We start from the raw sequence: 17,878 nt of genomic DNA, 5'->3' as shown, positions 1-17,878 counted from the left end.
TCGGTACCTACATAAAATTAGTTGCTCAATTTACCTCACTATGGAAATGTTATTATTTCCCTGTTATATTATATAGAATTTAGAAGTATTCGTTGGTATCCCAGCATCGATGCCTTACAACTTTTCAAAACTGCTTAGTGCGCATTCGTTAGAAATGTATTAGTTATTTTAAAGAATATATTGCATAAAACACAATGGATCCTGATATGTACCGCGTTAAGGTACTAAAGTACCTAAATCCGCATTTATTATGGGTAGAAGTTATGAACAAAGCGGATGAAATCGTGTTTGAACAGATTGGTATATACGGTATTCTACCTATGGATACAGTTATAAAGATCGAAATTAACTCCCTTAAATCAAAGAGAACTGACGTATGGATGCAGGCTGCCTGTGCGGTGATGAAGAATACGCTTGCCGATGCCGATGAGATATGGTTTATTCCGATCCACATAGACCGCAGGTACTTTGAAATATTTTTCTTTATACAATTCAGGCGAAAAAAGTTATATCCTTTTTTAATAATAACGTGTATAATACGTAACAAAAACACTTCTTGCCACAGGTCGTCTATTTTCAACAATAATATCCACAAATACGGCGACATAATAGTTAAAAAGTCCAACGGTGAAGAAAAACATATGTCGAAAGAGTTGAAGAAGTCTAAGTTTGCTGTCTGCGATATCCCGCAGTTCCACCAGGAGCTCAGCCTCGGCAGGATACAGACAAAACCTACCGAGACGGAAGCCAGGGATGTGATAAAACACCTGCGGGATCACTACATCGATACCCACAGTAGTACACCGTGGGACATGTGGGTGAAAAGACATCCCTACATATACCACATTATGCAGAAAATAGACATCCTTGCAGAAATAAATATGCATAAGGGTGAGACCACACGAAAACAAATTACTCGTTTGAAAGAAATCCAGAATAAACTCAATGATCTAGATCTCTGTGCGGAGATTGATGAGGAGTCTGTGGGACGGGGGAAAATAAGGCACTCCAATAAATCCCCTCTGTCTAAACTAAAACTATTGAAGAGGAAATTGAGGATGGTGGAAGAGAAGCTGAAATATGATGATACCAGCTCAGTGGCAGACAGCACGGAACCTGAATCTGACTTAAACACCTCAAAGAAAACTGTAAACTCATTTTTGAGTTCAACTAATTCTGATACCAGCCTTAATGAAAGTTTGCCTGAAATTGAAAAGTCTTACATCAAAAATCATAAAAAAGACACAAAGAACTTGGAGAAGAAAATTGAGACTTTGATTGATGAGTCTCAAAATTATGCCCAAATTTCCATGAAAGGTATGGTTACTGTTCTTATTAAACTAGTAATACTATTATTTATATTATACTTATATTTTAGTTTCATTGTTGTAAAATGGCTGATGGTATTTTCAACACATACATATAACACACCTTTATTCCAAGAAGGGTAGGCAGGGGTGTGACCAGGACACCCCCTGTTTACTATGTGTGTTCTGCCCCATAATGTGGTAGAGGCTGACACTTGCCACATTGGGCTCAATTTCCAAACTCCAGACTAATACTGACCAGAAAATCCTAATCAATGTTCAACCTGAGATTCAAACCTGGCACCTCATAGAGGATGGTACTGCGCGTGCAGTACAACTGTGCCACCAAGATGGTCTTGAATGTTTGCGGTTTATTTTATACAGGAAATCTTGTTAAAATCATAAAGGCGTAAGTTGGTAAAAATGTTTGGATGTTTGTTAGAAGTAAATACAAAAATGGTTGAACAGATTTTGATGAAATTTTGCACATTGGTAGACCATGTCCTGAATTTACACATAGGCTACTTTTTATCCTAGCAGTTTGCTATCATTAAAAATGTTAAGCCTTGTCTGAAATAGAGGGCACTGGCGTCGTACAGGTTGCTCATTGAATCGCTTTAAGGCTCTTCTCACCGCCGATGCCGCGAGCAACATTTAGTTTATAAATATAACTCGAAAATGTTGTTGATGACACAGAGACAGGTGCGATAATGCACTCATGGCCTTAGTTTACTTTTATTCATGCGCTTAATTTATAGTACAATATTTCACACTGCCTACTATTTATACTAAGTCATTTAATATACTGTATAGCATCTAGGATATAATTTTAATTAATTAATGTTTATGTTATGTCTTAAAAAGCATAAATAAAATAAATTGACTAATAATATTTCAGCTCAAAAATCGATGAGAGAGGAGCCGTCGATGACAATACGCTTGGCCTACGGCCCACCAGGCTTAGAAATAGGTAAGCTGGCAGTGAAAGTAGTACCAAGACTGCAAGAACTATCAAAAACGGATACCGAATCAAAAGATGCCAATGATAATATCGAAAAAGGTATCAAGGAGGAAAGAGATATGGCTGTCAATAATGATGATAATAATGAAATGGGAACTGAAAAAGGACTATCTGAAGATTATAAACCAAAAACTAAATTGTTAAAGAGTGCATTCCTTCAAAGGAAGCTAAAGTTACATAAAGATAATGTAAATGCTCAAGTTGATCCACCAACTAGTGGTAACAACACATTTGAAGAACCTGTACAAAATTCTAAGGTAAACGAAGTTTCTGATGATGAATCTATAACTGATCTCATCGAAAGGTTGAACATAAAAAACACCACGAAACGCGTCCCTAAAAAAGAAGTTGATAGGCAATATTTAGATTTTAGAGAATTGCCAAAAATAAATGCTAATCCCTTTAGGAATATTGATGGTAGTAATTCAGTATTTGTAGATAAGCTAATCAGCACTGTTCTCATGGTCCATACAAAGAAAAATAATAGGATCCAACCATGTAGTAACATTAGAGATGTACCTTTCACGACAGAAATTCACATCGTCCTTAGGAATATGGGTATTAAAGCTCCCACTAGGATACAAACCGTGTCATGGACTACTATTTTACGTGGCCATAGCGTATTTATGATTGGTCCTTTAGGCTGCGGGAAGACTATGGGCTATTTGCCCGCCGTATGTCGTTTGACGTCGGATTATCGTAAACAAAATCCAGATAACGTTTATCCCACTGCGATCATAGTTTGTGCCACGGCGAAATCAGTTACTGAAGTGGAGAAAAACAGTAAAATGTTGTTTGGTCTTGAAGAACGAGTGCTTGCATGTTACGCGGGTATGGATGAGTTGAGTATTACAACTTCTTTATTGAATGGATGTAATTTGTTGATCTGCACTCCGCCGATTTTAGCTCGTCTTCTACAAGCCGAGCTCGGGGTCGACTTGCGAGCTCTCGCCACATTCGTGATAGATGATTGCGAACGCATTGCTGAGGTGTATTCCGATGAAATTAAACTTGCTTTGTATGAAGTCAAGAAAGTATTAAAGAGTCGTTCTAGTAAAGAAATGAAAGTTCAGTTTGTCGTTGCCTCTAGGGTGTGGTGTAAATTTTTAGAATCCCTCGCGAGAAAAGTTCCTGACACCGTTGTGTGTATCGGATCTTTCCAAGAATGCGTATTGTACTCTCAAACGCGAATGTCGGTAGATTTTGTTAAAAATGATAATAAAATTAACGCGGTGGTACAATTCTTGGAAGAAGTGGAGGGACCTAAAAGGACAGTTATTGTTTGCAGACACGACGATGAAGTTGAATTGCTAGAAAACACTTTGACCAAATTAAATCGTGTTGTGTTTGCATGCAATAACACTATGACCATTCATGATTTGTATAATTTGAACGTTGCTTGGGGAAAGTACGACGAGCCGACCAGGGGTCCTATACTAGTATGTTGCGATGGGAACTTGGTTCATCTTAACGTGACTGATGCTCACTACTTACTTCATTATTCTATGCCGTTACTCTTTTCTACTTTCTCCAAAAGGTTTTCAGTTTTAAACGATAGCTATCCTTCGATATTTACGGATGACGGTCAAAAACTTAAAGTAAAGGTTTTGCTTGAAGACGCGAATGCAGAACAATTGCCAAAAATATTGAATTTTGTTAAACGTTGCACTAACAATGTCCCCGACGCTTTAAATGATGTTGCTAATGAAGTATTAGTTCACAGAGACACGAGGAAAGCCAAAGAGCTTGTACCGATTTGTGATACCATGCTCAGTTTTGGTCACTGCGCTGATTTCTGGAACTGTAGAGAACGTCATGCTGTTTTCAAAGACTACGACAAACCAAAGGAATGGATGCCGACGGAAGGCCACATTAATTTCAAAATACTGCATTACCATTCGGCAGACTTGTATTCGGTTCGCCTACTGTCAAACACAGTAAAAGGTAATACAAAAAAATACCCGCAAACATACAGTACGTTATCGTTGAAAATGGGTATGTATTTCAGCAAGGAGATAAATCGAAGACTCCACGGCACCCCTAAAGTGGGTGATGTATGTGCTGTATCGGTAAAGCAGGATTTCTTCGTTCGTTGTCAAGTGGTGAAGATTTTGGACAATTATAGAAATGGAAATCCAAAACACTTATTAGTTCGACTGATTGACGAAGAGAAATATGAAAGAACTAAAGATGTCCATTTGTATTACTTACCCGATGAATTGAAAGAAGTTCAGACGTACGCAGCTCAGGTTAGGCTGGCGAATATTCGGCCGCAAGATAAGGATGTCACTTTTTCCGACCTAGCCAAGAATCAGTTAAAGAAAATAACAGACACAGATGAAGATTTGTACATGAGAGGTCAAATTGTTTTGGTAGTTGGTAACTGTGTGTTTGTGGACCCCTTAGAAGCTTGCCAAGATTTTTCGTCATTGAATGGGACTGTAGTCAGATATAATTTCAAACAAGAGCTATTAAAAGCGCACGCTGAGCCTAATCCTGATCACATTGCTACTCTAAAAAAACTGTGTGAAGACTTGATTTCTGAAGACGTAATCACTCCTGAAGTAGAAGTGCCAAAATCAGTGAAAATATTGCCGAAATGCCGCTGGGCCCACTTGGACAAGGACGATATGTCCGCGGTGTATTTGTCATCAGCAGAAGACCCAGATAAATTCTTCATCCGTCTCGCCAAATTTAGCGATTGTATGAACTTGCTAATTAAAGATATTAACGCCTATTGCAAGGGAGATCCCGAGACGGTAGAAATAATAAACAAAGGTGATATAGTGTTGGCGAAATTCCCTGATGATTCTATGTATGAAAGAGCGAGAATCGACGATATATACGATGACAAAGTCAAATGTTTTTTCGTCGATCAAGGTGACTGGAGAGATGTATCTAAGAAGCATTTAGTGCCTATCACAGCGAAATTCATAACTCAAATGCCGTTCCAAGCAATTGAGTGTCGATTAGTAGGCGTAAAACCGCCAGGAGACGGCTGGACTGATTTCTGTACCAACTGGTTTTGTGACTACTGTTTTGAAGACAGCAGTGGTAACATAAAACAATTATTTGTGAAATACTTTGATAAAACCGAGGCTGAATCCACCGAGGGTCATAAATATGGGGTGGTGATAATAGACACAAATTCTGAAGAAGATGTAATAGTTAATAATCTGATGGTTGATTTGAATTTGGCAAGAGTTGACGAAAACGAAAGTAAATATCTAGAGAATCTGACATTTACGGATGCTTTACGAGAACTAAGTGACTCTGAAAGTGTTGTTGATGAACCAAAGAATGCAGTTGTACCTTTTCAGATGATGCAAGCGCCGCTAAGGTCCGTTCCACTCGTCGATTCCGACAACGAATCTGACGATCTAGATAAATGGGCGTTTAATATGACAGATGATTTTATGTCTATGTTGAAGCCTAAAGGGGCCGTGACGGCTTTAAAGGAAATCAATAATACGGCAGACGATAATTCAGTTGAACATGTAAATGAGAATATTGGCGAAACTGTAGAGGAGAATATGCCAATTGTTTCTGTAAGTAATTCCGCAATGGACACGCATTCTGTGGATAACAAAGAAAAAAATAATACCGAGTTAACGCCTGATTCGGAACCTAAAGATATTAGTAACGCAAACTTGCAAAAAGAAAAAAGTATTTTGGAAAATTTTGACGACTCACTCTACAGGAAACCTAAACTCACGTGGTACCAAAACAAAAATTCAGTCATCGTAAAGATACACTTGATTGGAGTGAACAATTACATTCTACATATTAAAGACAGAGATCTAAAGTTCTACGTTGAACATAACGACACCACATATGGCTTCCAATTAGAACTGTATGGAGTTGTGGATGTACCAAACTCGAATCACGCGAACAAAGGTCAATATATCCTGGTGAAGTTGATGAAAATACTTAAAAAGAACTGGTTGACGCTACCCAGAGACGGGTCAGTGCGTAAATGGATTCTGTATGACATAGACCGGATTGACACGTCGTCGTGCGACGAGGACTCTGACAACAGCGAGCTTTTGAACGCGATAAAGAATATACATGAGAAGGATGAGACAGATTCAGAAGATGATGAGTTCGCTGATGATGTTACGTACACCCATCCCAGATATACGTAGGTAGAGAATTACAGGGTAGTCAGTAGGGACATTATTCTCTACAATTCCTTTTTATTGCCATTTCGGCTGACAATTTAGGGCATATAAGATCTTACCATTTGACGTTTTTAATTAGTGTTCTGTTTATTTTCATATTATTTTTAAGCGAGAAAGTGATACATTGTCTTAACGCTTATTAGTTAGTGGTTAATGTACCTGTCCGAAATTTCTAAAATGTATTCTTATCACGCTAAGCGTAGACTTTTTAATATCTACTTAATATGAAAAATTGAAATATGTCATGGATACCATCGTCTTCCTATCACTGTCCTAAAACCCTTAGAGTCCAGTCAACTTCAAATGAATGTAAACTCGGATAAAGAAAATTAAAAAATGGAAACAAAGAAATTAATATGGAATGTCCTGTCGGCTTATATATTGATTTGGGGCTGACTGTACCTTTGATAATATTGACATTTCCTTTTTTTGCATTTTTTTTTAGAAATGTACTTCACATAATTTTAATTTGAAGGGTTTGATTTTATTAGTGAGATGTCTCACTCGCTACACGTTCACGAGTTATAAATACATACATACATAGTATCACCGCTCTATCCCATAAAGGTAGGCAGAGATTATGGATTGCCACGTGTTTTAGAAGTGCCATAAATAATTTAATATTTATATTTGTATTTTATTAAACGATTTTAATAACGGTGGTTAATTCCATCATAGTTTTTCCATACCTCACATTGGTGGACTCGTATTTCAAGAACATTTTGTTTTTTTACCTATGCGATGGTATTACGCAATTAGGAATTTACTATTCTTTATTTGCAGTCATGATATTTAATTTAGCCATCCTTAGAATCAAAGCAGACAACATTTTTAAACTAAGCCACTAGATGGATTTTTCCTTAAAAAGTAGGAAAATGCATCATACACCAAAATTTCATGGAAATGAAATTGTTTTGAGAATACATGTAACCAGGATGTGCGTTGATAGCAGAGAAATATTAAAATAATAAAATAAATAAACATTCGTAACAATAGCTCCATAATTGCGCCAAATTTTTACCAAGTATGTAACACTTGAAAATATGCAAAATATTGTCAATATTATAAACAAAACAATATACTCAAACTAAATTATATGGTGAGTATTACTAGTTTTGCTTCATTTACTTTGTGAAGGTTTCGGGTCCGTACTTTTTAATAAACGTCACTAAACTTTTTGGTATTCTATCGCCTGTTCGCAAATATCTCATATGATGTACTTGTAATTTGTTATAGATTACTGTTTTCCTATTCATATTAATTTTAATAAGGTTACCCTGTATATTATCCTTGCATCGCACAGGGGTAGACAGTTACTGATTTCTTCTTTCACGATATTTAATATTAGGAAACGTTTGAATAAAGAATAGTGTACGCATGTACTTTATATAATCTTTTTTCATAGAATGTTCCTTATACTCATTTTTGAAAAGTTGCTGGGATTGTCTGTTGAGTTATGCAGGATGGATTTTTAGATGGGCAATAAGAGCATCAATATTCACTGCTATGGCATCAGTATAACGTTTTTACTCCTAAACATTGAGGAGATGGTTTCTTAATTAATCAATTTTTTATAACTGCGTCACAGATAATGGGAAAAATCAGCTTTCAAGAAAATTACAAATTACTCTAAAACCTTTTTGATGGCCATGGCCTATTTCTAATAAGGTTTTAAAGACTATTATATTGACCTTTTTGGTAAGGTTAAAGGTTCCGTCTGTGTTATGAACGACTTCTATATTTCATAAAATGTTCGTTAGCGTAACATTGTGACGGAGCTGCATTCCAATTTGTTCAGTCGTTTTTGCTTGAGGCGTACAAATTAACTTACTGTTATTTTATATGTAGTTTGACAGTATGTAATAAAAGGATGAGATGATAGATTTATTTTCTGTAACCATTTCTTACATATTAAACATATATACAGTCTTACTTATAAACTTGTTTTAGCATTAAGAGGTGGTTAAGAATTGCTTAAATAGCTGTTAAAATCTTCACCGGTTTCCTAGTTTAAATCTTATTATAAGAGGCAATATGGCGGGTTTTGACTTACAGCTGAACGAGTAAATTTGTGTTTTAACTAAGCATAGCTTTGCGAACTTTTTATAAGTAAGACATTATTTAAGAACAGAACTTACTCGATACGATTGTTTGGCGCAATTATTTATTATTTATGCTACTATACTGATATTATCTTCGAATAAACACCTACAATGTCATCATTCAGCGATAGTCATAAAGGAGTCATAAAAGAGTAGGGATTAGGGTAGTCAGGGTTTTTTTTTTGGGTATAAGATCCGCAGTCAACACCGGGGGAATCCTGCGAATGGGACACTGGAATCCCCCGGCTTAGGGACTGCAGGGCCCTGTGGGAAAGTTGGGAGGAAAGTGTGAGGGATGGATAAGGAAACCTCTTAAGATGGGATGAGGGGAGAAGGCCAGGAAATGGTCGTGAGCCCTTATAGGCCTCAATGTGAATTGGCAACCATGAGGGATACACACTTTCACACACGTGTGCCTAGGGCCGCGACCAATGCCCTCGTGCATGGGCGTGCATTCGGTGTGGAGACCGAGCGAACAAGAATTGTCTCAGCGGGGTTGCTAGGGGTACTGCTATCTTCGAATAAACAGCTACAATGTCATCATTCAGCGATGGTCATAAAGGAAAAGAATAGGGATTGGTGTAGCCAGGGTTTAGCCGTCTGGAAACCTTACAATAACGCAATGGCAAGCTGTAAGTTCGCGTTGGTTTTCTGTGAGATCGTTTTGTTATCCTGGTTGAGTCGGTTTATTCATGTAGACGGATACCCGTCGAAAATAATCTAAAAGCGGCATTAACTTATCGAAGGTTGGCAGCTTGACATAATTTTTTTTTCCAAAAAGAAGAGTAAGTTCAAAAATAAGGAGAACAAGGTGGTGATTCCTAATATATATAATACACAATGCCGCTTAAGTCAATAACCCTGCCAGCCGTTATGGAAGCTCTAGACAGCAGGTTTGTGCCAGGTATTTTTACCCGATTGTCGATGAAGGGTAAAGTTTTTTGCTTGTACTCCTTGCAAGTGCAAGGATGTGAGCAATTGCTCGCTATTAGTTCTACCACTTTTTTTTACCAACCTTTATCATATTCCAATGTGGGAGGCGTAGTAATTGGAGTGATGAATTGGCTTAGTTTTTTACATCAAATACAGTAGAATAGAGGGTTGATTTTTGTTTGTATTTAGTTTTTTTTCTTTTTCTCGTACAATGTGCAAACAGTTAAACACTCGTGATGGTTTTGCAATGTTTTTGTATAGTAAAATAACATTTAAAAACAACTTTCACGTCGAATTGATAACCTCCTTTTTAAAATTGGTTAATAAAACTGTTTTACGGACTTTATCGCGGTGGTCACGGGGCGGACTTCTACTATGGAGGCTGCAAAGTCTACGAAACGTCAGGAGAAAATAATAATATAAATAGCCGCGATAAAATCCGTAAATAGTTTTATTTCAAATCTGAGGTGCTCTTATATTTAACTGACAGTATGCCTGAAGATTTTTATGTTTTTCCTTTATCCGAAGAGATGGCTCCTGAGGTGGAGTGCGTTCCAACGCGTAACAAGGCAAGAGTGGACTTAGTGTATAGAATATTTAAAACATATGTATTTTGGAATTATCTGGTTTGGAACAGGCCGGCATAGTTGGGTATACTTGGAGATTAGTCTCTCGTCAATCGATACTCTATCTGGAAGCTACTCCACTTACCATCGCGTCGCGTTTTGCTTTTCAAATTTCGGTCTACCCGCATTCGTTCAAAATACGGAGCACATTTTTGCGTGCGGTGTTACGCGTTGGGACGCGGCGTGTGCATTTTTCTTTTTCTTTTTGTTTAGTAACTCGTGCGAGAAGAATCAGGGAATTGGACACGTCTGCCGTGTGACGGTGTTCAGGACGAAATTACTGAATTGGACATATTGTTTGGACGTGGGAAATTTATATCGTATTAAATTAAAACTTTAATCAAGAATGGCCTGAAAGCGCCGGCACGCTGAGAATCTCTTAAACATATATACTTATTATATTATGGTAGCTTTGTTTTTTTTATTTTGCGGACGATATTTTTTGTTATACGCATTTATTTTTATTTTTTATGATTGAAAGCATGTTGTTCCGTACGTTGGCTTTCACCACTGTTCACTTTCACGATTTCAAAATATTGTTTACATTTGTGTTGTTTATTTTTCCAAATATTAACGCTCTTACTCATAAACGTTATTTATGTAACGACGGAGCATTGCTGTGATAACAAGTCTGTTTCTCAGTGCTAACGGCATGGAAGCTTTTGCAGTGCGTAGACATAGGACCGTTGTGATTGGCTAATATTGAGATACAACTTTAATCTAGTTGGTTGTCAGATAAACAAAGCTGAGAAATGGACTTGTTATAGCAGCAATGATCCGTCCTTAGATAAATAACGTTTATAAATACGGGCGTTAGTTTATTACTAGATAATAATAATATTTATCGAAAACCGGTTATAACGAAATTGAAGGGACGCTGTATACGGCAGTCGTAATAACCGGTTTCTACTATATTTATTTCTCAGATAACCTTAATCAAGGCATTCTTTGTAAACTAAGTTCCTAAGTGATATAGATTAGTATTCATTTTTAAGAAACAAAAAAACATTTATAGCTTTAAATGCATGATGTATGCTGTTTAGATTTTAACTTTAAAATGTATGTCTCATACTCTTAAAGCATTTAGTGTGAGGTAGAGAATGACAAATCAGTCATTAGTTACAACACTTAACGATTGTAATACGATGAATGTTAAATGTTATTTTTTAAATAAATGTTGAAGATTATTTAGTGTTTGATTTCAATTTGTTAATGAATGAAATTAATCTTGTATACAGGGTCATTTTGACATTGCGTTACTAAATGAAACCACATATTCGTCTTCACGTTTGCTGACATTGTGCCAAAAATCATCCATTAATAAGTAATGTTTTCACCAAAACATCTAACTTTAGTTTTCTTATTTTTCGATAATTTAGTAGTTTAATGCGAATATGGCGTGTGATTGAGTGTATTTCTGTCTAAAAGTGTGATACCGTCACTGCGACGAATTCTCTTAGAGAAGTAATAGTGGCATTAGGGCGCGTAAAATCAAAATTACTTTTTATTCATATTTATTTTGTTCGAAACTTAAACTTTGTATTTTACATCTATGGCTCAAATAACCTATAGTAAAGTGTTATTTCCTGAGGTTATTTCCAAGTAGATAAGTATGTGGTTTTATTTAGTAACGCAATGTCAAAATGACTATATGACGCTATATAAAGCGTTAGAGACTTTCTCGCCCTCACACCCACTAGAACTCCTGTAAGCGAGGATCAGCATTGACACACATTTTATAACACCAAGCAGTGAAGCTCGGCGAGTCTCGGGGAACACTAATCTGTCTTTATCCCACAACTAAATTAATCAAATTGTTAGGGTGGAGTTGGAAAGATGAGGAGGTGGAAATATTAATTGTCCACTTCCCTCCATAGTAAAGGAAGATTATACGGGGTCATTTCGACATTGCGTTACTAAATGAAACCACATACTGATCTATTTGAAAAGAATACTTTACAATAGATTGCTTGAGCCGTAGATGTAAAATAAAAAGTGTATGTTTCGAACAAAATAAATTTTATTAAAAAGTAATTTTAATTTTACACGCCTTAATGCAATTACTACCACTCTAAGATAAATCGTCGTAGCGGCAGCATCATACTCTCAGTCAGAAATACACTCACGCACACCCCATATTCGCATTAAACTACAAAATTATAATAAATCAGAAAACTAGAACCAGGATTTTTGGTGAAAATATTCGTTATTAATGAATGATTTTTGGCATAATGTCAGCAAAGGTGACGACGATTACGTGGTTTCATTTAGTAACGCAATGTCAAAATGACCATGTATAAAGCGTTACATAATTATAACGTTTTCTCTCCACTAGCGATCACATTTTTTTAACCACTTTAAATTTATATTGGCGGTTGAAAAGCTAATTGAGTTAAGCGACATTTTTTTTGGAAAAAAAATAATTACATTTAGAAAATATACAAAACAGTGCTGTGCAATTAATGTGTGTGTGCAATGTGCAATTAATAAATAAAGGTATGAAATTTAGTGTAGTAAAAAAATGTCGCTTAAGTCAATCAGCCTTAACGTCAATATAACCGTCAAACGACGATATAACCGTGGAAAAGGTAGGTCGCTAAAATAAAATTAAACAAACAATCAATACATTTTATTGTAACCATAATATTATAAATACACGCATTATATAAAGACGTGCCTGTTTCGTACACCAGCACGAAGTTTTTATTTCTAGAGCTTCATGTTTTAAACAATTTCCGTAAAATTGTTTGACAATAATAACTACAAAAATAATACTTGTTTTTAAATAGTTTTTACACGTGCAATATCAAGGACCCATAAACTACGGTTACACAAAATAATGGTCAAATGGTTATTATTAAATACCGTATGTCGCTTTTAAGAACCTTGGTACCAAAATCCTTAATACTTAAAATGCTATCATTCCATACTATAAATAAAATTTTAATAAGATTTTTTTTTTATTTCTGTTGGTATAACCAGCAAACAACAAGAGAAAAAATAACGTACAAAAAACCTGAGAGATTTTAAGTGAATATAAAATAATTCTGTACAGATTTTAATTTATGTATTGAATATGAAGAGGGTAAAAGATCCGCCAACAAAGATCATAAGAGAAGATAGACGGATCTCTCTTCTCCCTCTGATATCCGCACATACGAATCGGATACGGATATTCAATACATCACTAGTAGGTATACAAACAGTAATTTTTATAACGAGTAGTTTATGGATATAGAAATGTCGAATAAATTTTCCTTAAAAATAAATAAGCTTAAATAACTAGCAACTAGTAAGCAATGTTCCGATTTATGGAATGGCGTTTTATATCAAGCTTGTATCATAACTTCAACGTTTTTATCCTTACACTCAGTGTAATTTAATTCAATGTTCCCCAAAACATGTGTACTCAGTAAATAATATAGAACAATTCTGTAGCATTTAGAAAGCAAAATAATAAATGTATTTTTTTTTATTTATACACTATATTCAGAGTATATAAATTATAGATAGACTTAAGGCGATACCTCAAGGTCCATTTTCATACATTTTGTTTCACCTTTAATCTGGGTAACTAAACAAGTATTGGCAAGTAAAGAATTTAAATTCACGTCTAGTTAGTGATTAGTTCTCGCAGTTGAAAGAAAAACGTAAAAATAATTAATAATCATGGATATTTCGGCCTTTAAAATTTAATATGACGAAATTTTAAAGGCAGAAATATCCATGATTATTAATTATTTTTACGTTTTTCTTCAACTGCGAGAACTAATCACTAACTAGACGTGAATTTAAATTCTTTACTTGCCAATACTTGTTTAGTTACCCAGATTAAAGGTGAAACAAAATGTATGAAAATGGACCTTGAGGTATCGCCTTAAGCTAAACTTACTGAGGCATTTTCTATCAGACGACCTTAGGGTGATGTAGAGATATTTTTTTCCATGCCCGGCAAACTGCGTCCGATAGTAAATGGAGTAGGGTGATTTTTGTATAGCGTAAAATTTACTTCATAGCACCTTCCTTTTTTTATTTTGCGATGTAGATTTATTGTATATCCCTGGCTGTGGCGCGCTTTAGGGGAGGCCTATGTTCAGCAGTGGACAGCTGTAGGCTGATGATATATATGATATGACTGAGTACATAGGTGTCAGGAAAACAGTGAATTAACTACCACCCTATATACAAATTAGATCTTTCTCGGGTTGCATACATTATTTTACTTCAAGCAAGACTTTTTACAAGGTAAATAATTTTGTGAATATCGACCTTAAGCGTGCAGTGGCGAGGCTGGCTTTTAGTAATGTATTACAATAATTGTGGCTACATGTTGAGCAACAAAACGCAACATGTGACGCTGTCAAATAGTCATGTATTGCTTTGTTGAATGATAAGTATGTACGTCGATCAGAAGTAATACAATAGCACCAAAAATTGTGCTTCAATTTTGAGTTGAACCAAAAAAGTTAGATTTAAATTAGCTAGTATTATTTAAAAAGTGCTTATATTTTAAAATTTGCTTTGTATTGATTAAAATGACCGAAATTGTTTTATTTTCTCTATATTTATCCAAACCTCTTTACTTAATGCAAGCAGTAATGCAAGTATAAACGTTTACGTCATTTTATTTATAATTATTTAATAAATATGGCAATGATTGATATACATTTGAAAATAAAAAAAATACAATTCCGTTACAACAGTTATAAGTTTAAAGGTTACACTTTTTTTTATTTTGACTCGAAATCACCGAGTACACAGACTCGATAAGCCTCTCCGAGTCCGAAGACTCATTTTAATTACATGATTACATCATTTTGTATTAGACAACAATATTTATACAAGTTTGATACTCAGTAATAGTGTAATATATTTTACGAGATATTTTGAAAAAATAAAATTGAAATATATATTATACAATAAATATGTAAGTAGACAATACTTAATAAATACTGTGCTTACAAACTTAAATCGTTGACAAATCCCGATTCCCTACACTAGAGAAGTATCGGCAATATTATAATTGTCTACTGCTGTTGCAACACGAACATCTAAAACACTAGAAGCATTTCCAGTATTTTACTCAACTATAGTATTATGGTAACTTCAGTGTACAATCGGTATTAATTATTCAATAATAAGACCTAATAATCGTTAAAATATATTACACTATACTTCACATTAATAACGTGATTATACGTCGATTACACTATACATTAGTAACGTGATTACACGTTGAACCGAGTCTCGGATCCGTCGGCGAGCATGAGAGTGACGGTCCTGGCGTTGGTCCAGACGAGTCTGGCGAGTCTCGCCGGGTTGAGTCTCGCGACGTCGGCGAGCGGCGCCGTGCTGTAGCACTTCACGCAGCGGGTTTGAGCCGCGCCGAGACCGAACATGCCTGAAAACCAAGATTTTTTTCATGGGTTTTAAATAATGGAAACTCAAGTAATATATTTTTAACCGACTTCAAAAAAAGGAGGTTATCAATTCGACGTGAATGTTTTTTTTCTTAAATATGACATCCAAACAATATCATGTTATTAGCTGTTCGGATACGTGACGACGCAAATATACGTCATACAAATAACTTAACGCATATAGGCGTCAAACAATTAATTTGACGTAAATACACGTACCTGCAGTACTCTGCCAGAACGAGAGTCTGTTATCACTAGTGGCGTACGACACGAGGTACCGTCCGTCCGGAGAGAAGGCGCAGGCTGTGACGGGACCGGTGTGTGCCGCCAGAGACTGGCACCGACCCGCGCGCAGCTCGTACAGCGCCAACTGACCCGTGTGGCTACCGACTGGGAAAAAAATTGGGCGTGAGTCACCGGTGATACATGTGTTAATAAGATATTAATTAAAATATGTTAGAATAAACAATATATTTTCGACAATTCATATAATAATACGACTAAATAACTCGTGAGTCACCGGTGATCCATAACACTGTTAACATTAAAATGATTACAAGACCCTCAAATATTATTGAGAATATAAAATTAACAATGATATACCAGCGATCCTCCTGGTGGCGGGACAGTGAGACACCTGGTTGTATCTGCAGATGGCCGGGAACACCTCGTTCAGACCCTTGCTCTTGAGGTGAGACTGGTCCACGCAGTGCAGGATTATATCCATCACCTGTAGATAAGTGGAGTTTGATAAATGATTCAAGTTTATGTACAGGGTTATTTGAAAAACACAAGCAACTTCGCAGGACTTGATAGCTAATAACATAAACAACAATGTTTGTTCTATGACATTTGGTAATATGTTAGATTTTATGGTCATATTAAAATAAATACTCAATTTAATTTCTGCTTGAATGTTATTAACTTTAAGCACATTCCGAAAAGGTTTAAAACAAACCCGTGCGAATCGAGAGGTTGAAAGCAGGGTGTTGGAGGTGGTTGGCTTATTTATCCAGCCGGCAGTCATCGGATTTGATGCGCGCGCGCTGCATGTCCTTGTATCATGTGTGCCACGATATTTCGTGTAGCTACGGCTGTAACATCCGTGGTGCTGTACGCCGCCGTCCTGCTCACATCAGTACATCACACATCACACACTCACCTCGACGAGCAGCTCGGCGACCTCGTTGTGCATGCGGTCGATGAGCAGCTCGATGCCGCGCAGCACCTCGGCGCGGCCGCGCTGCAGCGCGAGGTGCGCGGCGGAGGGGGCGCGCCCGCCGCCGTCCTGCTCACATCAGTACATCACACATCACACATCACACACTCACCTCGACGAGCAGCTCGGCGACCTCGTTGTGCATGCGGTCGATGAGCAGCTCGATGCCGCGCAGCACCTCGGCGCGGCCGCGCTGCAGCGCGAGGTGCGCGGCGGAGGGGGCGCGCCCGCCGCCGTCCTGCTCACATCAGTACATCACACATCACACATCACACACTCACCTCGACGAGCAGCTCGGCGACCTCGTTGTGCATGCGGTCGATGAGCAGCTCGATGCCGCGCAGCACCTCGGCGCGGCCGCGCTGCAGCGCGAGGTGCGCGGCGGAGGGGGCGCGCCCGCCGCCGTCCTGCTCACATCAGTACATCACACATCACACATCACACACTCACCTCGACGAGCAGCTCGGCGACCTCGTTGTGCATGCGGTCGATGAGCAGCTCGATGCCGCGCAGCACCTCGGCGCGGCCGCGCTGCAGCGCGAGGTGCGCGGCGGAGGGGGCGCGCCCGCCGCCGTCCTGCTCACATCAGTACATCACACATCACACATCACACACTCACCTCGACGAGCAGCTCGGCGACCTCGTTGTGCATGCGGTCGATGAGCAGCTCGATGCCGCGCAGCACCTCGGCGCGGCCGCGCTGCAGCGCGAGGTGCGCGGCGGAGGGGGGCGCGCCCGCCGCCGTCCTGCTCACATCAGTACATCACACATCACACATCACACACTCACCTCGACGAGCAGCTCGGCGACCTCGTTGTGCATGCGGTCGATGAGCAGCTCGATGCCGCGCAGCACCTCGGCGCGGCCGCGCTGCAGCGCGAGGTGCGCGGCGGAGGGGGCGCGCCCGCCGCCGTCCTGCTCACATCAGTACATCACACATCACACATCACACACTCACCTCGACGAGCAGCTCGGCGACCTCGTTGTGCATGCGGTCGATGAGCAGCTCGATGCCGCGCAGCACCTCGGCGCGGCCGCGCTGCAGCGCGAGGTGCGCGGCGGAGGGGCG

General features: G+C 38.1%; 2 protein-coding genes across 5 annotated transcripts in view; one reads left to right on the top strand and one right to left on the bottom strand.

Annotated features, from left to right (window-relative positions):
* Window positions 1-6: 6 nt before the first annotated feature.
* On the top strand, window positions 7-11,357 carry LOC115440279 (putative ATP-dependent RNA helicase TDRD12). Its single transcript, XM_030164512.2, has 3 exons — window positions 7-463; window positions 566-1,317; window positions 2,206-11,357. The coding sequence occupies exons 1-3, from the start codon at window positions 195-197 to the stop codon at window positions 6,471-6,473; spliced, it is 5,289 nt and encodes a 1,762-aa protein (XP_030020372.2). The 5' UTR covers window positions 7-194; the 3' UTR covers window positions 6,474-11,357.
* Window positions 11,358-14,210: 2,853 nt separating this feature from the next.
* LOC115440305 (WD repeat-containing protein 7) overlaps window positions 14,211-17,878 on the bottom strand; it is a 115,877-nt gene continuing 112,209 nt past the window's right edge. For 3 of the 4 annotated variants that reach the window (XM_037440038.1, XM_037440036.1, XM_037440034.1), the window contains exons 32-34: window positions 16,194-16,320; window positions 15,810-15,980; window positions 14,211-15,571 (exon numbers count right to left, since the gene is read on the bottom strand). In XM_037440038.1, the coding sequence (XP_037295935.1) occupies window positions 15,399-15,571; window positions 15,810-15,980; window positions 16,194-16,320 (471 nt within the window). In that variant the 3' untranslated portion in view covers window positions 14,211-15,398. The remainder of the gene's footprint in view (window positions 15,572-15,809; window positions 15,981-16,193; window positions 16,321-17,878) is intronic. The other variant, XM_037440035.1, reaches the window with a different exon arrangement.

The sequence above is a fragment of the Manduca sexta genome, chromosome 18 (genome assembly GCF_014839805.1).
Source record: "Manduca sexta isolate Smith_Timp_Sample1 chromosome 18, JHU_Msex_v1.0, whole genome shotgun sequence".
In the NCBI taxonomy this organism is placed as follows: domain Eukaryota; kingdom Metazoa; phylum Arthropoda; class Insecta; order Lepidoptera; family Sphingidae; genus Manduca; species Manduca sexta.
Note: the sequence above shows the minus strand (reverse complement) of the source record. Positions and strands in the feature narration are given on the sequence as shown.

Excerpts from the sequence above, each read along its gene's own strand:
- LOC115440279 (XM_030164512.2), top strand. The coding sequence starts at position 195 with ATGGATCCTGATATGTACCGCGTTAAGGTACTAAAGTACCTAAATCCG. Across the intron at positions 464-565 it reads CCGATCCACATAGACCGCAG|GTCGTCTATTTTCAACAATA; the intron begins GTACTTTGAAAT and ends TTCTTGCCACAG. Across the intron at positions 1,318-2,205 it reads TGCCCAAATTTCCATGAAAG|CTCAAAAATCGATGAGAGAG; the intron begins GTATGGTTACTG and ends ATAATATTTCAG.